General features: G+C 35.8%; 1 protein-coding gene across 2 annotated transcripts in view; it reads left to right on the top strand.

Annotated features, from left to right (window-relative positions):
• Positions 1 to 2,519: 2,519 nt before the first annotated feature.
• LOC113078550 (uncharacterized) overlaps positions 2,520 to 27,071 on the top strand; it is a 40,359-nt gene continuing 15,807 nt past the window's right edge. Inside the window, exons 1-2 of one of the 2 annotated variants that reach the window (XM_026250850.1) lie at positions 2,520 to 2,833; positions 3,827 to 4,138. In XM_026250850.1, the coding sequence (XP_026106635.1) occupies positions 2,794 to 2,833; positions 3,827 to 4,138 (352 nt within the window). In that variant the 5' untranslated portion in view covers positions 2,520 to 2,793. Of the gene's footprint in view, positions 2,834 to 3,826; positions 4,139 to 22,704; positions 23,265 to 26,402; positions 26,715 to 27,071 lie in introns of those variants that run through there. The other variant, XM_026250849.1, reaches the window with a different exon arrangement.

The following is a 27,071-nucleotide window of genomic DNA, read 5'->3' on the forward strand; positions in this document are numbered from 1 at the left end:
AAAAAAACCTCAGTGGGCTTCAACCCTTTCATTCCACTGTTTACTGTTTTTATGTTATAGCTATATAGCATCGATGATTTTATAGAATTAGTAACATTAGAGTCCTATAGCGGTAAAATAAATGAATCTTCCAGCTTTTAAAATGGCTAATATTCACAAGAAGGGTCTAAGTGAGGGTCTGAAAGCACTGTATGCTGTAATTAAAGTATGTTTGATGTTCATTCAAGATCATCTGTGAGAAATGTAGTCTTCTTACATATACCTCAGATCATCACAGTCGCCTTCACAAGCAGTCACAATTTTCACACTGTGTCTAATGTAAGAACAGAAAAACAAAAAGCATAAAGTAGTCATATCTTAAAAAGTTTTTACGAAAGTAGAAAAATACTTTGTTAGTCAAAAATATAAGTAAAGCCGATTATAATTTGATCTTTAGTATTAATAACCATCTGACTTTATCTGTATAGATTCAGGTGTTTCTTCAAGGCCTATAGCAGGAGTGTTGCCCTGCATTATGTGTACAGCTGATATAACAAGATGGAAAATATTTCAACGCTATGGAGAGAGAGATATGAACATGTTTTTGTTTCATTATGTGTAGGAAATGTGAGAGCATGCACCTCTCCAGGCCAGCAGACAAATACATAGTAATAGTATAAATACATCTGAGTACTAAAAACATTTAAATAAAAAAAATAATAATAATAATAATTCAATTACAAGTTGCCTTTATTTAGGTCTCGACTACCTGTAAGCCATTGATATATGACAAATTTGACAGCATACAGGCAAGTTGTCCCAAATATACCATCTGATCCAGCACACATCACACTATGGACCGCTCTCCCTTTCATTACATCAGTTCCAGTTTTGGCGGTTTTCAGATGTGGAAGTAAAATTCTCTCACACAAACATCTCCAGAAGCCTTAATAGTGTACTTTAAAGAAAATCTACATTATTTTTCTATACATGGACTCACTGGGGTCTCTTAGCTGGAATATGAACTTTAAGTTTGTGCCAAGCTTTCAGCCTTGACTTTCCATTCAACAAACATCTTCATCTAGTTTACCTGAGTGAAGTTCACATGGTCTGAAATATCCAAGAGTGATTTAAGAGAACCACTCATTTGTCAGATGCTCTGCAAATATTAAGCAGCTTATAGCAGGAAAATAAATGGCATCCCCCTGGTTCGAAAAAAAATTACAAAAGTCATCCCCTTGGTAAAAATCAATGTAATATCTGTTAATACAGTGTGTGCATATTACGAAAAACCAGTTATTAGTTGCAATAATGGTTGCATTACAATGGGCAGAAGACATTTTAAATTATTTTTAAACACTAAATATAGTCCAGTATTATATAAATATATATTTTAGGAAAATAAATTTAAGTGGGAAATAATCAAAGTGCACTAATGAAATATAGCCTATGGGCTAGACAAATGAATTTGATAGGAAGTTATAATAATTCAACACAAAGACAGATGGGAACACACGAGCTGGATTTCTGGCCTGAGAGCTGAACACACAGCAGCTAGAAATACAGCAAAATGTTTGTATCTGAGATAAAAGAATAAAGATGTAACTATCATCCGCTCATACACAGCTATGTAGAGAAGTATCAAGAGGAATTATTCATATTTACGGATGGATCAAAGCAGCCGGAAACAGGCCGTACTGGTGCAGCATTTTTTATTCCTCGGTATGAAGTAGTAGTCAAAAAGAGGACTACAGATAATCTGTTAGTTTACAGTTTGGAGTTGATAGCAATTCTACTGGCATTAGAGTGGGTGGAAAAAAATCATCAGAGTCAATGTATTATTATAACCTCAGACAGTTTATCAGCATTATTAAGCATTCAATCTGGGAGAGCGTCACTTGCTTCTCACACTTCATAATAAGGGAATGGTTGTCTCCTTTCATTTTGGGTTCCTGCTCATGTGTTGGTGGAAGGAAATGAAGTTGTGGATATGCTAGCAAAAAATTCTATAAAGCATGAAACAGTAGATGTACAAGTACCAATAAGTAGAGCAGAGGTCAAAACCATCATAAAGCAACATTCTCTTAATATATGGCAAGAATATTTGGACACAGCGGATACAGGACGTCATCTATACAGCATACAAAATCAAGTAGTCACAAGCATGAGGAAGGGCAGAAGCCCTAGGGAGAAGATGTTAGTCTCTGTCTTAGAATGGGTCACACTGGTTTAAATACAACATTGCATAGAATAGGAAAACATCCCACTGGATTATGCACTTATTATAATGTGCAAGAGACAGTGAAGAAAATACTGCTAGACTGCAAAAAATATAAAGAAGATAGGGCAGAATGAAAGGCACAGATGGATGAACAAAGCATGACACTTGAACATGTATTAGTGAAAACATCTGGGAGAAAACACAATTTATTAATTTTGGCTCCTTGGATGTCATTTTAATACCCAATCTCCAGTCCAGAAGGTGGCGGTAATGCATTAAACCCGACAGACGACAAAAAAGAAGAACACGTTCACCAGACTGCAATGGCGGACATTGGTTTCCAGTAGGGCGAGGCGAAGGAAAAACCATAGACAAGTTTCTTTCTTGTTGTTGTTTTTTTTTTTTTTACACACGTCTCGGTGGTTCGGCGTCGAACATCACATCGCTTGCAAAAATTACACAAGTGTTTTTGTTTTTATGTTTTTCACGGGTTTTGCAAATGGGAGTTCCCTTTCACTTCTGTCTAGGAACAGAAAAGTAAATTTCTGTTTCCGCGCAATCTACACTTATTTTCGAAAAGGTGGTGGGAAATTATGTTTGGTGTTTTTCTCACGTGTGTTTTGCTGTTGCAAGGTGAGATATGTTTGAATTTTGACGCATTGGTGTTGTATTCGCCATTTCTGCGTGTGGCGACAAACCTTTTTCTTTTCTTGTGGCGTCGCCTTGTAAAACAAGGTTATCCCACCGGTCCCTATTTGTGATATAATACTAGACACCTTTAAGATAATGTAGACCTTAAGATCTTTGTCATATCTTTGTTAACATACTGATGCTGAGCTGTGATGCAGTCTTCATCTTCTCATAATGTAAACAGGAAATAAACTACTCTTGTTGTGAGCCCATTTGCACTAAACATGTGAAACTGCACATATTTAATTGAGACCCTTATAAGGTTATTGTTTTACCCATATTTGCAAGAAATGCGCTAAAACATCTGCTTTGAATGAAAGTATATAGTCTGTGCAGTTTCAAGTAATCTTTTATTTAACTCCATTACCAGTTTTGATTTGGGAAAAATAGTCCCAAACATAGGTTTTGACAGGGTTTCACAGACATAAAAACAGTCTCGACTGGATCTGAATGTTCTTTCACACAGATTGATAGTAATACATAAATATGTCTGAAAGAACATTAAAATCTAATTCAGTATATCTCAGAAATAGTCTTTATTATTGATATGAACAGGTGAGGTCTGTTAAATGTGTGCAAAATCAAAGACGCTGTTATCTTTAATACTTGGACAGACAAAGTGTATTTTGTCTTATTTTGAATTAATAAATGAAATGGTTTTGAGTCGTAATAGAGTTATAAATAACATTAGGGTTATTTTCCAATCTCTTTAAATGAATATCATCAGTGGTCTATGAACATCTGAAAGTCTGTTTATCTGAAGAGTGGATGTGATTCAGTGATGTTCTTCATGTTTGTTTGCATGCGTTACATTATAAATCCAGACATATTTCTCTCAATCTTTATGATCTGTAGATGAACATTTTCACAGCACTTTCCTGTTGTATAATTTTGTCCCAGACATGATTTATAATCATTTGCTCGTTTCTTCTTCAGGTTCATCTGGTGTTGATTCAGAGAAAGTGTCAGTGATGGAGGGAGATTCAGTCACGCTACACACTGGCATCAAAACAAATCAAGACAGAATAAATTGGTTTTTTAATGGCATTCGCATCGCTCGGATCTCTGGAGATCAGAGTAAGATCTGTGAAGATGCTAAGTGTCCTGAGAGATTCAGAGACAGACTGAAGCTGGATCATGTGACTGGATCTCTGACCATCATGAACATCAACACTACAGTCTCTGGAGAATATACACTAGATATCAACAGCCGCAGGAGTGAAAAGACCTTCAGTGTTTCTGTTCATGGTGAGTCATTTAACATTTAAAAGCAGGCAACATACGTTTAAAATCAAATGTGTTTATTATAGCGGTGACACTTAACAGCTTAGCAACAAAAAATGTGAATGAATTATGTGAGGGATATCAACAGTTGTACAATGTAGAGGAAAATAACCACTTGATGTGCAACTAGTCATGGATCATCAGTGGTCACTTGTCAACACTGGCAACTTAAAACTGTTATTGGTGTTTACAGCACAATATTTGACCGAAACTGAAAAGCCGGTTCTTTTCGTCAGTTAAATAAAACTCTTTTCATAATATAAAGTGATCTTCTGTGTGAATTAAGTTTACCGTAATTATTTTTACTAGGGCTGGGCGATATATCTAACGATATGATCATGCGCATCTAATCAGTAAAGCTGCTTCCATGATCACCGCTAAAATCGCCATCACATAATTGGAGTCAGGCACGTGCACAGGTAGGGCTCAACCTGTGCAGAGCACATGCCCTTTTTGCCCTTACACTCCGAAGTGCCCTTTTTTTTGGTGTTTTTTTTTTATTTATTTTTATCAATGCTATTGGTCACCCTTTACGTCTGTCTGTCTGTTTTACAAATATTTAGCAAATGAAAGTTCTTAAAACGAGCTTGTGTAAATCTTATTTGTTCCTCAAGCTGTCATTAAGCTGATAACCCCGCCCCCTCTATATTCATTGAATCAACACGCAGTACAGTAGACAACAACTGAGCTGAACAAAGTTTTGCGAAGGGTAAATAAATGTCTTGTTGTTTGAATAAGTACTACTAAACACAATGTCTATAAAGGCTCATATTTTATTTATTTGATGTCTGACTGACTGACTGAGACATGTGGGTAAACATTCTTTTACTGTCTATGGTGGGAAGTCGCCTGAGAGAGAGGGCTAACATTTGCCATCTAGTCATAGCCAATACATAGCCAACACTTAAATAGACTGTGCAGATAGTAGCATTTCATCTTTTATAAAATGCGATTTTGGCCAAATGCATTTTACCACAGGAAAAACTGAGCGCTCCGTCTATATAGCTAAAAAAACTAGTTTGTAACCTGTAGATGAAAATGTAATGTGATGCCGGCAGCGGCAGGCGACGTCGCCGTTTTAATGACGGACAAAAAAAAATCACATTTGCACACATTCGCTGGTCAAAAACTGTATATTGATAAGTAATACAACAAAATATAATTTGTTTTTACCATCGGAAAATCATAACAGGTGCGCCCCCGCGCTGTTTCGTACTGGAACTTACACAAAGCGACGAGTGATCCTTGTCACCTAGACAACATATTTCTAAGAAATTTCTTATTTGATTTATGATTGCTGATACACTTAATTTATTAACATTTAGGCTAATCATGTTATGGTATACTCTCCGCTCGTCCTCACATGTATAAAATGTAGTAAAACATGGTTTTACTGCAGTAATGTAGTAGTAACTAAAATAAAATTACAGAAGATCACTGTGAAATCTTTATATTTAATCATGCAGAATGTAATTCATGATTCATTCCAAGGCTTCATTTATTTGATCCAAAATACAGCAAACACAGTAATATTGTGTAATATTTTTTACAATTTTTTTATATTATATTTATATTTTTGAATATATTTAAAAATGTAATTTATTTTTGTGATCAAAGCTGAATTTTCAGCATCATTACTCCAGTTCAGTACTCTTCAGTGTCACATGATCCTTCAGAAATGCTTTTCACTGCAACTGTACTTTTCACACTATTTTTATTTATTTTTTCATTGCTGGCTTATTTTAAGGAAAGTGTAGTGAATAAGAGACCTTCAAGAGACCAACATCCCTGGTCCACCACAGTATCAAATTTTTGCCAGGAAGGCGGATACATGTTGGATATGTTATAGTAACGGTATGGCTATAGTTTCTTATAATCTGGAATTGAGTTGGACATAATTAATTAAATTATATTTCATAAAAGTTTGTCAAAAATACTTGACTCATTGCTCACCTTCCCCTCTTCTCAATGTCATTCATAATCATGTTAACCAAATAATACAAATTAACTTATATAACCAAACAGAATAGCTAAAAAAGAGAATATATATAATTGATATAAAAAAGGGAGGGGGTGCCCTTTTTCAGTTTCAGCACATGCCCCTCAAAAGGTCTGTGCACGGCCCTGATTGGAGTGGCATTTAATAGACAGCAGAGGTGGGACTTTCAAGTTACAAGCAAGTCTTCGAGTCATATCCAAGTCCTCAAAGGGTTAAAGTTAATGAGATAATTAAGTGACTAATTAAATGATGATTGTACATTAGTGATGAACTTTTGCTGTTAACAATCAACATCACTGAAGTAAAGAGAAACACAAGAACTACAACTGAATTTAGCCACAGCCTTCAACTGCAAAAAAATAAAAAAAAGTCACCATAATTGTGGTCAAGGTTTGCTTTAAGTAGTGTCTTGACCCTTTTATTAATTCAAAGCAATTTGATTCAAAACAATTTCAATATTGTTTTCACAACAGACATGTATGCATTGCTGAATCAAACCTTGTAGTGACAGATGATCTTATGCTTTTTCTGCTTATAACTCATGTTGACTTGGACATCATGAGATAGTCTTCTTTGGATTGTTGACTGACATTCATCTTTTACCAGAGTTGGGGCTTTCAAGTCACAAGCAAGTCTTCAAGTCATATCCCAAGTCCTCAAAGGGTTAAAGTTAATGAGATAATTAAGTGACTAATTAAATGATGATTGTGCATTAATGATGAACACCTGCTGTTCTTGAGAATTACAGAGGATCAGATGTTGATGTTTTATTGGTTAAAGTGATGCAACCATAATGGAGATCAGTGTTTGCTTTAGTGGGGCTCTTGACCCTTGACTGTCATGTTAGATCTCTTTATGTAGCATTGCATGAGGTGCCGTAAAGCAGAGAGAAGAAATTAATCTGTATGTGATAGGTGGTCAGATTACAATCAAATTAACATTAGCTCTATTTAAATTAAGCATAATCAACCCAGTAAAACTACACTATGGGGAAAAAAATAAAGTGAATTTTAAATCTACTAAGTGCACACAAAATTTGAAAAACTATACTCTGTAGACAAACACAGAGATCAAGAACCAGCATATGACTCTCAACAGTGGTGACAATCAACAAAATGTTGCATGCTGGGTAAAACCTTAGTAAAAACTCCCATCATGCACTGCAGTATGAAAAATTGTCACCACTGTTGAGGATCGTGTGATAAGTGTGTTTGTCTAAAAACCTGAACTGATTGTCTCCTTTTGTGTCTTTCAACATTGAAGCATTGTGATTTTTTTTTTTTTTACTTCAGTTCAGTAATAGCTGAGTGTCAGTCTACTATCCAAAGATAAACACAATTTCATGATGTTCAGTCATCATGAGTTATAAGCAGAAAAAGCATAAGATCATCTGTTACTGCAAGGTTTGATTCAGCAATGCATACATGTTTGTTGCAAAAAACAATATTGAAATTGTTTTGAATCAAATTGCTTTGAATTAGTAAAAGGGTCCAGACACTACTTAAAGCAAACCTTGACCACAATTATGGTGACATAGTGTTTTTTTCAGTTGAAGGCTGTGGCTAAATTCAGTTGTAGTTCTTGTGTTTCTCTTTACTTCAGTGATGTTGATTGTTAACAGCAGATGTTCATCACTAATACACAATCATCATTTAATTAGTCACTTAATTATCTCTTTAGCTTTAACCCTTTGAGGACTTGAATATAGGGCTGGGCGATATATCTAACGATATGATCATGCGCATCTAATCAGTAAAGCTGCTTCCGTGATCACCGCTAAAATCTCCATCACCTGCTTATAATTGGAGTGGAATTTAATAGACAGAGCCGTAGATCGCTGACAAGCCACGCCATATCGCGTTCATTATCGCAGATGAATCGCCTTCGATAATGAACGCGATATGGCGTGGCTTGTCAGCGATCTACGGCTCCGTCTATCAGAGGTGGGACTTTCAAGTCACAAGCAAGTCTTCAAGTCATATTCAAGTCCTCAAAGGGTTAAAGCTAAAGAGATAATTAAGTGACTAATTAAATGATGATTGTGCATTAGTGATGAACATCTGCTGTTAACAATCAACATCACTGAAGTAAAGAGAAACACAAGAACTACAACTGAATTTAGCCACAGCCTTCAACTGAAAAAAAAGTAAACGAAAAAAAACAAACACTATGTCACCATAATTGTGGTCAAGGTTTGCTTTAAGTAGTCTTGACCCTTTTACTAATTCAAACCAATTTGATTCAAAACAATTGCAATATTGTTTTCGCAACAAACATGTATGCATTGCTGAGTCGAACCTTGCAGTAACAGATGATCTTATGTGTTTTCTGATTATAACTCATGATGACTGAACATCATGAAATGGTGTTTATCTTTGGATAGTAGACTGACACTCAGCTATTACTGAACTGAAGTAAAAAAAAAAAAATCACAATGCTTCAATGTTGAAAGACACAAAAGGAGACAATCAGTTCAGGTTTTAGACAAACACACTTATCACACGATCCTCAACAGTGGTGACAATTTTTCATACTGCAGTGCATGATGGGAGTTTTTACTAAGGTTTTACCCAGCATGCAACATTTTGTTGATTGTCACCACTGTTGAGAGTCATATGCTGGTTCTTGATGTCTGTGTGTGTCTACAGAGTATAGTTTTTCAAATATTGTATGCACTTGTATGTAAAATTCACTTACTTTAATTTTTTTTTTCCATAGTGTAGTTTTACTGGGTTGATTATGCTAAACTTAAATAGAGCTAATGTTAACTTGATTGTAATCTGACCACCTATCACATACAGATTAATTTCTTCTCGCTGCTTTACAGCACCACATGCAATGCTACATAAAGAGATCTAACATGACAGTCAAGGGTCAAGAGCGCCACTAAAGCAAACGCTGATCTCCATTATGGTTGCATCACTTTAACCAATAAAACATCAACATCTGATCCTCTGTAATTCTCAAGAACAACAGGTGTTCATCATTAATGCACAATCATCATTTAATTAGTCACTTAATTATCTCATTAACTTTAACCCTTTGAGGACTTGGGATATGACTTGAAGACTTGCTTGTGACTTGAAAGTCCCAACTCTGGTAAAAGCTGAATGTCAGTCAACAATCCAAAGAAGACTATCTCATGATGTCCAAGTCAACATGAGTTATAAGCAGAAAAAGCATAAGATCATCTGTCACTACAAGGTTTGATTCAGCAATCCATACATGTTTGTTGCAAAAACAATGTTGAAGTTGTTTTGAATCAAATTGCTTTGAATTAGTAAAAGGGTCAAGAGACTACCTAAAGCAAACCCTGACCACAATTATGGTGGCATAGGGTTTTTTTTTTTTTTTTTTTTTTTTTAGTTGAAGGCTGTGGCTAAATTCAGTTGTAGTTCTTGTGTTTCTCTTTACTTCAGTGATGTTGATTGTTAACAGCAGATGTTCATCACTAATGTACAATCATCATTTAATTAGCCACTTAATTATCTCATTAACTTTAACCCTTTGAGGACTTGGGATATGACTTGAAGACTTGCTTGTGACTTGAAAGTAGGGCTGGGCGATATATCGAGCGATATGATCATGCGCATCTAATCAGTAAAGCTGCTTCCGTGATCACCGCTAAAATCTCCATCACCTGCTTATAATTGGAGTGGCATTTAATAGACAGAGCCGTAGATCGCTGACAAGCCACGCCATATCGCGTTCATTATCGCAGATGAATCGCCTTCGATAATGAACGCGATATGGCGTGGCTCCTCAGCGATCTATGGCTCTGTCTATCAGAGGTGGGACTTTCAAGTCACAAGCAAGTCTTCAAGTCATATTCAAGTCCTCAAAGGGTTAAAGCTAAAGAGATAATTAAGTGACTAATTAAATGATGATTGTGCATTAGTGATGAACATCTGCTGTTAACAATCAACATCACTGAAGTAAAGAGAAACACAAGAACTACAACTGAATTTAGCCACATCACTTCAACTGAAAAAAAAGTAAAAGAAAAAAAAAAACCCCTATGTCACCATAATTGTGGTCAGGGTTTGCTTTAAGTAGTGTCTTGACACTTTTACTAATTTAAACCAATTTGATTCAAAACAATTGCAATATTGTTTTCGCAACAAACATGTATGCATTGCTGTATCAAACCTTGCAGTAACATCTTATCTTATGCTTTCATGCTTTTTTTGCTTATAACTCATGATGACTGAACATCATGAAATTGTGTTTATCTTTGGATAGTAGACTGACACTCAGCTATTACTGAACTGAAGTAAAAAAAAAAAAAAATCACAATGCTTCATTGTTGAAAGACACAAAAGGAGACAATCAGTTCAGGTTTTTAGACAAACACACTTATCACACGATCCTCAACAGTGGTGACAATTTTTCATACTGCAGTGCATGACGGGAGTTTTTACTAAGGTTTTACCCAGCATGCAACATTTTGTTGATTGTCACCACTGTTGAGAGTCATATGCTGGTTCTTGATGTCTGTGTGTGTCTACAGAGTATAGTTTTTCAAATATTGTATGCACTTAGTAGATTTAAAATTCACTTTATTTTTTTTTCCCCATAGTGTTGATTTACTGGGTTGATTATGCTTAATTTAAATAGAGCTAATGTTCATTTGATTGTAATCTGACCACCTATCACATACAGATTAATTTCTTCTCTCTGCCTTACAGCACCTCATGCAATGCTACATAAAGAGATCTAACATGACAGTCAAGGGTCAAGAGCCCCACTAAAGCACACGCTGATCTCCATTATGGTTGCATCACTTTAACCAATAAAACATCAACATCTGATCCTCTGTAATTCTCAAGAACAGCAGGTGTTCATCATTAATGCACAATCATCATTTAATTAGTCACTTAATTATCTCATTAACTTTAACCCTTTGAGTACTTGGGATATGACTTGAAGACTTGCTTGTGACTTGAAAGCCCCAACTCTGGTAAAAGATGAATGTCAGTCAACAATCCAAAGAAGACTATCTCATGATGTCCAAATCACCATGAGTTATAAACAGAAAAAGCATAAGATTATCTGTCATTACAAGGTTGAACTCAGCAATGCATACATGTTTGTAGTGAAAACAATATTGAAATTGTTTTGAATCAAATTTCTTTGAATTAGTAAAAGGGTCAAGAGACTACCTAAAGCAAACCTTGACCACAATTATGGTGACATAGTGTTTTTTTTTTTCTTTTACTTTTTTTTTTTTTCAGTTGAAGGCTGTGGCTAAATTCAGTTGTAGTTCTTGTGTTTCGCTTTACTTCAGTGATGTTGATTGTTAACAGCAGAAGTTCATCACTAATGTACAATCATCATTTAATTAGTCACTTAATGATCTGATTAACTTTAACCCTTTGAGGACTTGGATATGACTTGAAGACTTGCTTGTGACTTGAAAGTCCCACCTCTGCTGTCTATTAAATGCCACTCCAATTATAAGCAGGTGATGGCGACTTTAGCGGTGATCACGGAAGCAGCTTTACTGATTAGATGCGCATGATCATATCGTTAGATATATCGCCCAGCCCTACTTGAATATGACTTGAAGACTTGCTTGTGACTTGAAAGTCCCACCTCTGATAGACAGAGCCGTAGATCGCTGACAAGCCACGCCATATCGCGTTCATTATCGAAGGCGATTCATCTGCGATAATGAGCGCGATATGGCGTGGCTTGTCAGCGATCTACGGCTCTGTCTATTAAATGCCACTCCAATTATAAGCAGATGACGGCGATTTTAGCGGTGATCACGGAAGCAACTTTACTGATTAGATGCACATGATCATATCATTAGATATATCGCCCAGCCCTAATTTTTACCATAATTATTACATGGCTCTCTCTTGTGTAGTTTGTTGTTCTCAGCAAAATGTTCCTCCATCATCTGTTGGTTTGTGTTTCAGATGCTCCTGTCGCTGATCGAGAAGAAATAAAGACAGTGAAGGAGGGAGAATCTGTCACTTTAGATCCTGGTGTCATGAAAAACACAAATTATTTGATCACGTTTCTTTTTAATGACGTCCTCATCGCTGAAATCAGTGAAGAACCCAGTAAGACCTGCACAGATGTTCAGTGTGAGGACTCTGATGAGAGATTCAGAGACAGACTGAAGCTGGATCATCAGACTGGATCTCTGACCATCACAAACACCAGAATCACAGACTCTGGAGAATATAAACTACAGATCAACATCAGCATCAGCAGCTTCAGTATTAGGAGGAGCAGGAGTTTCAGTCTTACTGTCACTGGTGAGTGTCATTCAGTGCAAATTAAATCAAATGAAATCTTTCATTGAGAACTGTTTTGAGTAACATTTCAATAGATTGTATTACAACCCTCTACATTGCAAGTAAATCACTCGCATATGTGACTAAATCTTCACTCTGGGCGACTAAATGATGTCTAATATTAGTCAATGGCTAATAAATTCTCAGATTGTTCTCACCAGTGTGTGAGTTTCAGGCTAAGTATAAGTTTAGCTCAGATATATTTTCACTCGCCGAACAAACTCTGACTGAGCACTTCACAGTTTCAGTCTTCACCAAGTGTTCTGTGCTGTTTTACAGTTCATCTGGATGTGCAACGCAGCTGTATTTGACGTACTGTAAACTCTAGTGTTAAGGTGCACAACTTGATGTTGCTTTGTCTCACACACGCAGAGAGAGAGAGAGAGAGAGAACTGATGTGCTACATGTAAATTATATTGTATCCTTTGGAATTTTTCAGCTTCCGGGGTTTTAAAAAAACAGTGAGAAAATGGAAAAAAAATCTCAATGTGTCTGTAGAGGGTTGTATTAACCTGCACAATGGACTAAATGCAGAAAGTTTCCTGTAATCACTGATGTTTCCTGTTGAGTGCTTTGATGTTGTTTTAGTTCCTGTAACTCAGAAACCAACATTTGTCAATTAAATCCATACCACACAACTGATGAAGAAAGCAGAAGGGTGTAAATATCAGACAGAAACATCAAGTTAAACTGATATGACTGTCTCTCTTTATCATTACAGGTTCAGGTCTGTCTCTAGCTGTTGTAGCAGGAATATGTGCTGCTGTAGTTATTCTGCTCGTGGCTGCAGCTGCTGGTGTAATGTACTGTCTTGAGCAAAAGAAAGGTGAGTAATACATACAGATCACTGAACAAGATGAAATAATAGAGCCATTTTGTGTGCAAGATATGAAAATATGTATTTTGATTCTAATTCACCAAAAGTTGTCTTCATATGTAAATGAGTTTGTCATTATTGTTCAAACAGGAAGGGGGGCAGAGCCAAATAATGATCAGGTAATATAAACCTAAACTCCTCAATAACACAAATCTAATCTTTAAATATGTTTTGTGTGTGTAACTAAATCATCAGTCCTGTTCATTCCATCTCTTAACTTCTATTATTTATTATTATTTTTTTCCAGACGAATACTATGAGATACTCAACCGTTAAACAGACTGAAACTGCTACTATTGGCTCGTCCTATAAACGGACTGAGACTGCCACTGAAGCACCAGTGTAACATAATTTTTTTTTATATACTTCCATTGAATGGTCCAGTGGAGAGATGATGGGAAATGAGGAAATAAGAATCAAACTCACCCAAACAGTAGTCCACGTATATTTTCAGTTACATAAACACTGCTTCTTAAAAGGCAGTTAAGCAGGAAACCAGCAATAAAGTAAAAAAACAAAGCAGCACATTAGCAGCAGAAGAACAGTGCAGAACAGTGCTTGAGGTTTTCAGTATTCAGCTATTGTGACCAAGAGCAGTGAATGATTTCTGTTTCTTGTGATTTGCACCATAATGCTATTTGCACTGATGTCCTTAACATGTCAGTTATCCCCTTAACGTGACTTTTTACATCAATACCTCGCCAAGATGGCTATTATGTCAAGGAAATGTATTTGACTCCTTGCATATAATCAGACAAGGCCAAGTACTGAAAGACTCAAGTGCACTTCACATACTATAGGATAATTATGGAATCACAGTGTACTGTATTAACAGTCGTTACTGCGTTTGAGAGGGGGGACAAAATCCTCTAAGGAAAAACTTGATGATGTGCAATGTTAGATCCGTTAAGTACACAAATCACATGGTGTGTTCATCCAATCAATGACAATGACACCTTTAAATATGCAAATGAGAATGCTAACCTGGGTTTAATCCGATCCCTTATCATGCTAAAAACACATCACTCATGAGGCAGATTAGCCTGTGAAATATACATGTTTGAAAAATGCTAAAAAGGATCACAAATTTTAATCTTGCCTGAAACGGTGTATTGAGATTTCTTAATGTGCTGCTTAGATCTTGGTCTTACTCTCTTAGTCTCCTTCATGTGAGGATTTTGTTTTCCCATCTGTCTCTCTCAGTTCCATTCATGAATGGCTTGTGTGATTGTTATGTGTTTATAAAATATAATATCACTGTGTGATGGAGATGATTTGCCCGTTCGTTTAAGAACTCCTGTCCTCTTGTGAATTTGTCTATTATTTTATGCTCCATGTAAATGTTAACACTCTTGATAGGATTTATGGACTTCAGTTCTTATATCAGATATAAAATACTGTCATTTGCCAAACTCCTCATAAAAGCCTGTTACATTGTTAAGAACTGGACATGAAGGACACAAATGTTTCAGTGTTTATATTGAGCTGTTCAAATTTTAAATAATGTGTATAATAAAGAGATTTGACTATTATGAAAGAGAACTATGTGCCTTTGCTTAGCTTTGCATCTGCCAAAATAAAAAATAAAATAAAAGAAGTTAACGGTTACCCCCACGTTTTGAACTCAGACTTGAAAGAGCACAAATTTCTACACTTTCTGATAATGTTCTGTTTTCTGAATCCACAAGATACTTGAAATCCAGAAACCACCAAGTGTTAAGAAGCAGCACACATCACACTATGGACCGCTCTCCCTTTCATTACATCAGTTTCAGTTTTGCCGGTTTTCAGATGTGGAAGTAAAATTCTCTCACAAAAACATCTCCAGAAGCCTTAATAGTGTACTTTAAAGAAAATCTACATTATTTTTCTATACATGGACTCACTGGGGTCTCTAAGCTGGAATATGAACTTTAAGTTTGTGCCAAGCTTTCAGCCTTGACTTTCCATTCAACAAACATCCTCATCTAGTTTACCTGAGTGAAGTTCACATGGTCTGAAATATCCAAGAGTGATTTAAGAGAACCACTGATCTGTCACAGATGCTCAGAAAATATTTAGCAGCTTATAGCAGGGAAAAAAATTGAACCCAAGGCTAGAATTTAGGGGGATGGCATCCCCCTGGTGGAAAAAGAATGAAATGAAAATAGATGTCAAATTGTGTTGGATACTGGCTCACACAGAGATCACAGGAAATTAAATGCCAGATCTGTTGGAAAAAAGGCAACAATATTGAGATTGAAGTTCCATTAGGAAGAGGAGAAATTAAATCAATTATTAAATTAAATATTCAAAATGAGTGGCAGAAGAAATGGGATCTAGCACAGGAAGACTTTATTATAAAAGTAGTTAATTTTGGAAGATATAGGAAAAGAAGAGGTGATTTGAACAAGATTACAGTTTGAACACACGACCACATTCATGCTGATTGTAGGGTAATGTAATCAGCTGAACATGTGATAATATTCAAATGTAAGAAATATAATACAGAGTGAATCAAAATGATATAAAACTAAAATCAGTTAATTCTTTATTATTAACCTAGGACTAGTGCTTAGAAAGTTTGACTCCTAATGCTAGGGATATGGGTTCGACTCTCGGACCGGCAATACCACGACTTAGGAGCACTTGAGCAAGGCACTGATGCCCAAACTTGAAAACTAAAACACTGTGTAAATCGCACAAATAAATAAACAGAATGGACATACAAATTAAACAATTTCAAACAGGGCCCAGTGGTACAACCTGTTCAGCTGTGTTCGATCAGGGTTGGAGCTAAACTCTGCAGGAAGTATCTCCAGGAACAGTGTTGGCCACCTCTTCCGTAGAAATACTCCAACTTCCTGATACATCTGCATTCACTCCAGTATAGTGATTATGGCACATAGACACTTAGACCCACCACCCCCTTGAAAATCAATTTATTTTTACACCTTTGAATCTCCTATGTCAGAGCTTTTCAACCCTAGTTCTGGGCATCCACAAAACACATTTTGTAACAAACCCATTTCAGCTTCTGGAGTTTCTTCTAATGAGCTCATGAGTCAAGTCAGGTTTGATTATGGAGACACAAATTGTGCAGAGATGGGGGCACCCAGGAGCAGGGTTGAGAAACACTATCCTATGTAATAAACATCAGTGCATTTAACATGTCATACAGCCCATTTCACGTATTGCCAAACCTGATCTATAATTCATCCACTGCACTGGGAACCTACTAAAACCAAAAGATGTGGTAAAAAATCAGCTAATGAAAGGGTTAAAGGCCGCTATCGGTTTTTTTTTTTTTATAAATTTTTTTTTTTTTGCACAGTGGGTGGAAATTTTACAAAATCATTTACTTGTAAAAGTTTGCTAACAACATCTCTCATACAGCTGTTCAAGTATTTTACAGCAAATGTGGAGGGAATCCATATTTTTTGGTGTAATGTATTTGTGTGCACATAAAGGGAAATATGTTATCTTTATTAAGTTAACTTTAAACATGTAGTATTTGGGCCAATCAGACACACAGCTATTTGTTATATTTAATAAATAATATATGGACCCACTTTATATTAAGTGGCCTTAACTACTATGTACTTACATTTTAATTAATAATTTAGTACAATGTACTTATTGTGTACATACATGTTTTTACATTGTACTTATATTTAAAAAAACAACAACATGTAATTACATCTGTATTTAATTTCTGTAATTACATTTATAATTACACTGTTGACCCATACTTTACACAACTTAACCCACCCTTAAACTTACCCATACCTCCAACCCTCTCCCTAACCTTACCCCATCCCACCTCAACAGCAGCAAAAGTGTTTTACAATACAATATGAACACAATAACTACATTGTACTTATTTTTTTTATGTAAGTACATAGTAGTTAAGGCCACCTAATATAAAGTGGGACCTAATATTAATGCCACCATAACCAAAGTGTCTATGGACCCTTCACCCGAAATACAACTATCACCTCATAAAAGGCAGAACAGGTCTCTGGTTCCATAGCTGCTAAAGCCACACAATCTGCCGGTCTGTTACGCAGTTTTTGTTTGAGCATCTGTAACTCGCTGAACTTTTATAATGATGAACAGTGTGAAATGTGAAGCAAGATAACCCTGGGTTCTGTTTTACCTGGAGTTCAGAATAAAACCATCAAATGTGGGTCAAATTTGGACTAACCCAACTTCTGGGTTAAATTTTTTATGTACAAATTTAACACAATGGTTGTGTTAGTCCATATTTGACCTAAAGTTGGGTTGAAATAACCCAGCATTATTTTTAGAGAAGAAACACACATCCTGGTTTTGTCTGTCAATTACTGGAAGTCATCTTGAGAATAAACGTAGTCTATATATACATCTATAACTGCTGCAATATTTTTGGTATCAAACAGATGTTCATTGATTCTTCATTTAAGTTTTCATCAACACTACTAACAAACTGTACCTTTGCTCAATTCAGAAAAAAAAAGCCCTGAAAATTCAGATGAATTAAAATTCAAGTGGCCCTATCTAGTGTCTAAAATAAGACTTGACCTATAAAAACAGTAACAGCTCTACCCTTTTACCAGTGGTTCTTACAGTAGAGCAGCCAAAGTAATATTAATAATAAATTAATATATGAAATATAATATTAAAAATGAAATTATAATTTTAAAAAATCTAAATCACTGACACCAATCATATTTCATGTTTAACAAAGTAATAAAAGTTGAGCAGATACAGATACATTTTAGCAACAGATCAGAATAACATCCATATTAGTGACTCATCTTCATTATACTGTCCAAGCTCTTCTGATGAAATAAACCGCGTAACTGAAATAATCCTTACAGGTAAAAAAAAAAAAAAAAAGTTGCATTAGTAGACCAGCTACAATCTAATTTGATGTGCCTTGTGAAAAATTACAAAAAAAAAAAAAAAAACACTGGTGGACACATTCAAAGTCATCTCAATAGCACTTTTTAATTTACACAAGTCTGTAAGTCTATGCAGCATATACATCCAATGAACATCATGATGCATCCAAAAATACTTTACAACAAAAAACATTTACATTTATAATAAACAATCTATATAATAAAAACAAATATTGTTTTATCAGTAAACACATTTCAGACAAAAAATAAAAACTTATTCAGCAGTCAGTAACAGTTTTGAAACAAACCATAAAAATGCTGCTGCTATCTTCAGTAGTTATTAACCCTGTAAAGCCATTGTTTAATGTATATATTACTAAGGCTTTCTAAATTATCAACATGATCAAAAGTGCTAAAAATATGTTGCAGACAATCTACTTGAAGCTTTTTGTCATCTGATTGATAGTTTAAGTATATTTTTAGTATAAAAGCTTGTGCTTGACATGTTTGTTCGCTGTCAGAAAGTTACAGATCTTTAAAAACTAAACATAACAATAACTTTTATATTTCTAGTAATACAATATAAACACTTAAACAACTTATGCTCACCACACATCCTTTTTATACAAATTGTGTTCAAATGTATCAAATATAATCAAGCTTTTGAAGAATCAATTATTGGTTCATCTTTCTGTTTCGAAACTGTAGAAAATTAAGCATCTAAATATCATCTTATAGACATTATTGGGATATATAGAGTGAAAACTGATATTTTCATTATTTTATGTAAGTATCTGCTATACTGTTTTAAAGCTGCCTTGGATTTACATTACAAGCTACACAAATTTCTTACTCTTTGGTCGTTTAAATATCAGCATTTGCTATCTGCACCAAAGTACAGTCTCAGTTTGGGTCTTAGAATAAAACTGGGGTGTTTTTTTTTTTTTTTTTTTTTAAATAAGCTCCTTATTTTCACTATGTCATATTAAATGAACCATAAATGCCTGATGTATCAAACATAATACTCAACAACAACAATAAAATGTCTGCAAACTTTTTGTACAATATTTGTCTTATAGGTTCAATAAACTGTTCTACTTAAATATTTTTCTTTTTTTCTTTTGACTCCTATTTTACATGGCAGGTTAACAGGGTTAAAGTTTCAGTTCCTGAGTTTCAGAGTCTCGATCAAAGACATAATTGTGAGATTTCATGGATCAATCCTTATCAAGCTCTTATTTGATCATTGTTCACACCACAGACTATTCGGTCTCAAAACAGTGATTCTGTCAACTGTTGGAATTCACAATCTTTAGCCTTGTTTTTTTGTTGTTGTTTTTTTTCAGTTGCATATGCATCAATCAGTTCACTTGGTGCTTGTTCTCTGCAGTGTTTCCTTCAAAAATTGTTTGGTGGTTTTAGCTGATCCATCTTTAACTTCTGACACCATTTGATATCTTTTGGTAATTCTTGTTAGCTGTTTAGTTTAAGAATCCTAAGATATTTATGAAGACACGACACACAAGAACTGTTCACTCCGACTGTGTTTCTTCTTCTGATAATGTTCTGTTCTCTGAATCCACGGGATACTTGAATGATGTGGAAGTCAAATTCTCTCACAAAAACAACTCCAGAAGCCTTAATCGTGTATTTTTAAAGTATAGTTTAAAGAAAATATATGTCCTATTATTTTTTCTTGGACACACTGGGGTCTCTAAATTTGTGCCAAGCTTTCGGCCTTGACTTTCCATTCAACAAACATCCTCATCTAGTTTACACGAGTGAAGTTCACATTGTCTGAAATATCAAAGATGTGATTTAATACAACCACTCAGGGGCGGACTGGCCATCGGGAGCACCGGGACATTTCCCAGTGGCCTGATGGTCATTCTGGCCTGCCGGCTGCCGCTGTGTAATGTATGCAACTGCGAATTAATTGAAGGACTTATGAATGTACGAATCAGGCGAAAATGACACCACCACATGACCCAACAACAGCGAAGCACTGCCCCAATTTATTTCACAAAGGCAGGCTTTATCTTAGAAAATCGCACAAAAAATGGAGCCGTAAATGCAAAGGAGGAGCAGAGAGGGAACATATAAAAAGGAGAAATTAAAGCCCTGGCCACAGCAGCAAATTGCTGCAAAATCCCATCCATCTTCGCCAGTAAGGGAGCATGTCGGTCAGAATTACATTTATATTTACTAGGGATGGGAAGGTTCACTGAAAGAAAAAAAACAAAAAAAATACCTTCGATTCTCCACACATGGTAAGGATTTAGATTTATTTTTTATGTATAACCCAATTCAAACAACTGAAAGAGCCAAAGTGTTTAGCAGTCTGGTGGACACATGAATTGGGTGGTGGCAACTGCAGCAACAGAGGTGGCCTGGGGTTGAGTCAAATTCCCGGCCTGATTTACTGTCCCAGTCTGCCACTGCAACCACTGATGTGTCGAAAAGAAACGGACGCAGAAAACAGTCGCAGATGTTCATCAAATATTTAGCTGCCTATAGCAGGAAGAAAAGTGAACCCAGGGCTCACATTAAGGGGGGATGCTGGGGGATGGCATCCACCTGTTGAATAAAATAAAATAAAAATATTGTAAAAAAAAAAATAGTTTGTAAAAATCAATGTAATATCTGTTAATTACAAATATACTGCAACGTAAATTGCTAGCGTCTTTACAGCTTAACAAATCAACAGTTTACAACTCAACAAATATGATTTTAACACATGGGAACCGTGTTTTGGTTTGTAATATTCACCTTTGTACGCACCCTCGTCGCTGCTCTCATTCACGCTCGATGATGACATATCCTCTCGCGTGGCATCCTGGGATTGAAAAGTATCAATCGATGAACACTGCAGAATATGGGCTGAAGCAGTAGGACATCCGGGGATTTCTCGCCTACTGTTTTATGATACTGCGGTTTTCAAATGTACTTCTTTCTTCACATATTCTTTTCCCTACAATATAATAGGTTAGTAGGCATATTAGAACACAAATTAATGCTGTGTTCAAAACCACTCCCTATCTACAATATAGTGCACTATATCGGGTGTCAGCCATTTTGTAGTGCTGTCCGAATTCTGAGTAAACGCCTTAATTTCCCACATTCGTCCACTACTTTTTACCCACAATTCATTCTGATTTCGAGTGTACAACCGATGTAGTCTGCATCCGAAAACTTAGGCAGGTGCCTTGATGGTTTAATGTTCTACAGCAGTGGTTTCCAACCTTTTTCAACACAACCAAACACATATGTTTGCGTGGCGCAGTGCAAAAGATTTACTGACCCCACTAATTGTTGGGTTAATAACTTAGTACTCAGAAGCTAGATTGTTAACTCTCTTTATTGAATGAACTTTATTGAATAAACAGAAAATAACTACTTTACTGTAGCAGCAAAAATATATAAGATAAATGGGCGGTTTATTCTTAAACCAATCTGCGAGCTTGAATAGTGGAAGCATAGTTCAAGTTTAATATTTGATATTTAAACAATTTAATATTTTTTTTTCTGATTTAATTATATAAATTAAATTAAGTTAATAAGTTACGACTTAGACATGTTTACATATACCAACAATATTATTACTTCTTTTAATAGTGTATTGACAATAGTGTATTAACTCAGTGTATCTCAGTGTGGTTTGGGAACAGCTTCAGTCAAGACTGAAAAGCCCTGCAGAGAGTAGTGTGTTTAGCTGAGCGCATCTCCAGGTCTGCTCTCCCCTCTCTACAGGACATATACCTCAAACGCTGCAAATCCAGAGCTGTTAAAATCATAAAGGACTCCACCCACCCCAGTAACCATCTTCTCACTTTGCTGCCATCCAGTAAGTGTTTCTGTAGGCTGATGGCAAAAACCGAAAGACTTAGGAGGAGTTTCTTCTCCCAGGCCATCATGCTCCTAAACTCAAAAACAGCCTCTTAACATCTTCATGTCTTCTACTTAATATTCACTTTATTAGTAAGATATTCATTCACTACCTCACATTGACACACTGACAGTGTCACCCTGTTTGCACATTTGCCTCTTGTACATCCCTGGGTATCTACTTAGGTCTCTGCAGAGCAAAAGTGGGCGTTTATCACCATGTGGGTGTTTTCAAACTGCTGGGTGTTTCTAAATCATGCAGTCTAAATGATCCCCCTTACCCAACCCCACCTAAACGTCACTATGATGTCAACCAAGCAGGTATCATGGTGTAACAACACCCTGATCTGGTAACTTCTGTTACTTTCCTGCAGAGACCTATACGTGGGGTATCTTAATATTTAAGAGTGTACTTTCATGCACATTATTTTCCATTCTATATTTAATTCTACAGTATTTTATTCTTATATTTTTATTGTTTACTTATTACATTTTTACATATTTATGTATTTTCATTTGTGTTGTTTTCTTTAATAATGGCACAGTCCATGGAGCGGACCTGACTCACATTTCACTGGTGGTTATATGCTCTATATAGTTGTGTATGTGAGGAATAAAAATGTTATTTACTTAATCTGTGATACAGTATGCAAACACCTAACACCACCAACGACTGTCACTAACGGGAGCTGAACGTGTTCGGCTTGACATGTCTTTTTTTCAACTCCGCCCTGAATGCAAGCGGATGCTCTCGCTGATCGCCGTCTGTAGCCCTGCTTCAAGTCGAACGCACCCCTTTACCCAGTTAACACAGTTACGACGTGACGACTACTGCTTTTTCCATACTATAACAGGGAAGTATGCCATTTCGGACGCAGCCACTTTTCCGTTAGGCAAGGCAAAGGCGAAGCAAAAACGGCGCAAGTTTCCTTTTGTTTTGTTTTTTGTCGATGGCTCGGCGTCGAACATCACATCGCTAGAAAAATGACACAAGCTGTTTTCTATTGATGTTTTCCACGGTTTCTGCAAATAGGAGTTCACTTCCACTTGGAAGAGAAAAGTACATTTTTGTTTCCTCTCAGTCCAGACTTCTTTTCGAAACCGTGGTGGGACATTATGTTTGGTGTTTTTCTCACCTGTGTTTTGCTTTTGCAAGGTAAGCGATTTTTAATTATAAAAATCAGTTATTTTATTATCAGTTATTATCAGTTCTTTTATTCGCCATTTCTCGATGGGGAGACAAACAGCTTTTTCTAGTGGCGTCGCCAATAAAAATCTCCCTTAACCCGTTTGATCACGTTTTTTCCCTCCAGATATGAAAAAATAAATAAAAAATAATCCAGATGATGTGTCATAAATAACCCTTTGAAATGATCAACAATTATTTAATTAAATTTTCATTTATTTTTAAGTGTTTCCAAAAAAAAGTGTTTTATGATTGTGACCGGTGGGATAATGTGTTTCTGCAGTTATAAAGTGTGTATATTTCCATCATTATTCAGAAGTATGGCCTGATCTATCATTGTTAATGTCCAGATTTATTTTAGCACTCAGTCTGATTTCACTTCTTCCTCTTTAACTCTTTCTGCCTGTTTGCTGGAAATTAATGCATGGGTGAAACACAACTTTCTGAAACTAAATTGTTCTAAAACTGACATTTTATTAATTGGCTCTAATGTTAATAAGTTCAGTCATTTTTAACAATAGGGGAGAGTGGGGTGATTTGTGCCGGGGGGGGGGGGGGGGGGGGGGGGGGGAGTAGTTCCACCCCTTGTTTCTGGAAAACCATTGAAGAAATTGGACATGTGACCACATAATTTTAAAAAGCCATCCATTTTACTCATCATCCAAAGAAGAGAGACACATGGCATGAGAGGTAATCACATTTTATCTAAAAAAACTGTTTTTTTCCCCTTTAAAAGTAAAATTTCTATTATCAAGGTTTTTTGATTGTAGCGTCTGAACAATTCTAGAAAAGTTTGAAAACATTTCACATGTTTTAGGGCTTTACCAGGATACACAATGAGTCTATACAGTCAGCATGATGTTAGCTCTTAACTGCTGGATCATGCTAGTTTTTCTAATTTTTGGGTATGGGGTGATTTGTGCCAAAGGGCCTGGGTTAAGTTGTGCCAGTGGCACTACTCACCTCCACTTATGATTATTTTCAACACATTATTAATTTGTAATTGTACATTGCACTATTGCATTTTAGCACTTAAACTATTTGCCATTCTTAATTTTAGACAAAAACCCATTATGCCACGCACTTATAAACGGAAGACCGGCAAAAAAAAGTTATATCTTACTTCTGATTGGTTGATTGGAATGTTGTTCCTGGATCAACAAGGATGTTGATCCAGGAACATGTTTTACTTTGTGAAATCATGCTCGCCAAGAAAAAGACATATTCTCTCTCTCTATTTCTCTCTCTCTCTCTCTCTCTCTGTGTGTCTCTCTCTCTCTCACACACACACACACATTTAAAGAAAATAGTGAAGGGGTTATCCCTGAAGGTGATGTGCTCAAGAAACTACCCACATCCCAGTTTATATTCCCCTGAAGCATTGACAAGTGGCATTGACAGCAAAATATGTCTTACTCCAACAGTTTAATAGGATGACAATATATGAATAAACCTTTTTTGTCTTGCTTTCATATAGCATTACAGTTCATAACATTAAAATGTTCTGTTTTGCTTCAGAAATCACTGGCACTATTTACCCGAACGTATTCTCCCAAAAGGCACAACTTACCCCGCACCAGGGGCAAGCTGTGCCACAAGACCACTTTTTTCCCAAAAGCTATATTTCTGAAACAATTTATTTCAGATCCAAAGTTATTGTTCTCAGGGATGCACCACATCCTGAAATATATTCTAAAGTGAAAGAGATTACTGTCATGGCCTCACTTTAGAGTCACTTTGAGTAAAAACTGGCACAACTCACCCCACTTTCCCCTACCCAAATCCTGCTCAGATCTGTGATATGGGTTTGAGTTTTGATGTTCAGTTGACTTTTAATTCTCACCTCAAAAACATTTACTAAAGTTGCTTTCTTTCTAGGCCTGATGCTGAGAGGCTTATTCATGCCTTCATCACATCACGGCTCGATCATTGCAGTTCTGTTAAGAGACTACAATATATTCAAAACTCAGCTGCGTGGATTTTGACTTGTACATCCTCACCCGATCACATTACCCCAGTAATATATCTTAAGCTCACTATTATCCCACCGGTCACTATTGTGACCATCAACTCATTCAATAACCACACTCAACCAAACTGAATATATGTGAATTCATATATTATTGCTAGACACCTTAAAGATATGTGGACCAAAAGATGTTTGTCATATCTTTGTTAACAAACTTTACTAGACTTTTGTTTTGGAGCTGTGATGCAGTCTTCATCTTCTCGTGGTGCAAACAGGAAATAAACTACTCTTGTCATGTGACATTTTGCACTAATCGTGTGTAACTGCACAGTTTTAATTGAGACGCTTATGTTTATTGTTTTCCCATATTTGCAGGAAATGCATTAAAACATCAGTTAGAATGATTTTTGAGCTTTATAAATGAAAACCTTCTTGGGATTGAATGGGTTCATATTTAAGATTAACATTAGAGAACTAAGAAGAGTAATAATATTTAGCTTTGAATGCTAAGTATATAGTCTGTACAGTTTCGAGTAATCTTTTATTTAACTTTATTACACATTTTGATTTGGGAAAAATAGTCCCAACCAAAGGTTTTGTCAGGGTTTCAGACAAATAGATGCTGCCTCGATCGTGGCTCTCTAAAATAGATCTGAATGTGCTTTCACACAGATTGATAGTAATACATAAATATATCTGAAAAAACATTAAAAACTAATTCAGTATATCTCAGAAATAGTCTTTATTATTGATATGAACGGGTGAGGTCTGTTAAATGTGTGCAAAATCAAAGACGCTGATATCTTTAATACTTGGACAGACAAAGTGTATTTTGTCTTATTTTGAATTAATAAATGAAATGGTATTGAGTCTTAATAGAGTTATAAATAACATTGTTCTTTTCCAATCTCTTTAAATGAATATCATCAGTGGTCTATGAACATCTGAAAGTCTGTTTATCTGAAGAGTGGATGTGATTCAGTGATGTTCTTCATGTTTGTTTGCATGTGTGACATTATAAATCCAGACATATTTCTCTCAATCTTTATGATCTGTAGATAAACATTTTCACAGCACTTTCCTGTTGTATAATTTTGTCCCAGACATGATTTATAATTATTTGCTTGTTTCTTCTTCAGGTTCATCTGGTGTTGATTCAGAGAAAGTGTCAGTGATGGAGGGAGATTCAGTCACGCTACACACTGGCATCAAAACAAATCAAGACAGAATAAATTGGTTTTTTAATACTGATCGTATCGCTCGGATCACTATAAATAACAGTACGATCTGTGCAGATGCTAAGTGTCCTGAGAGATTCAGAGACAGACTGAAGCTGGATCATGTGACTGGATCTCTGACCATCACAAACATCACAAACACAGACTCTGGAGAATATACACTAGATATCACCAGCCACAACAGTGAAAAGACCTTCAGTGTTTCTGTTCATGGTGAGTCATTTAACATTTAAAAGCAGGCAGCATACGTTTCAAATCAATTGTGTTTATTATAGCGGTGACACTTAACAGCTTAGCAACAAAAAATGTGAATGAATTATGTGAGATATAACAACAGTTAGGTGTAATTTTTTTTAATGTACAGAGGAAGAACCACTTGATGTGGAACTAGTCATGGATTATCAATATATTCAATATATTATTTATGGTCACTTGTCAGCACTGCCATCTTAAAACTGTTATTCATGTTTACAGCAGAATATTTGACCGAAACTGAAAAAGGCAGTTTTTTTCGTCAGTTAAATAAAACCTTATAAATAAAATCTTATAAAGTGATCTTCTGTGTGTAAT

This window comes from Carassius auratus, unplaced genomic scaffold (assembly GCF_003368295.1).
Source record: "Carassius auratus strain Wakin unplaced genomic scaffold, ASM336829v1 scaf_tig00025933, whole genome shotgun sequence".
Classification (NCBI taxonomy): Eukaryota; Metazoa; Chordata; class Actinopteri; order Cypriniformes; family Cyprinidae; genus Carassius; species Carassius auratus.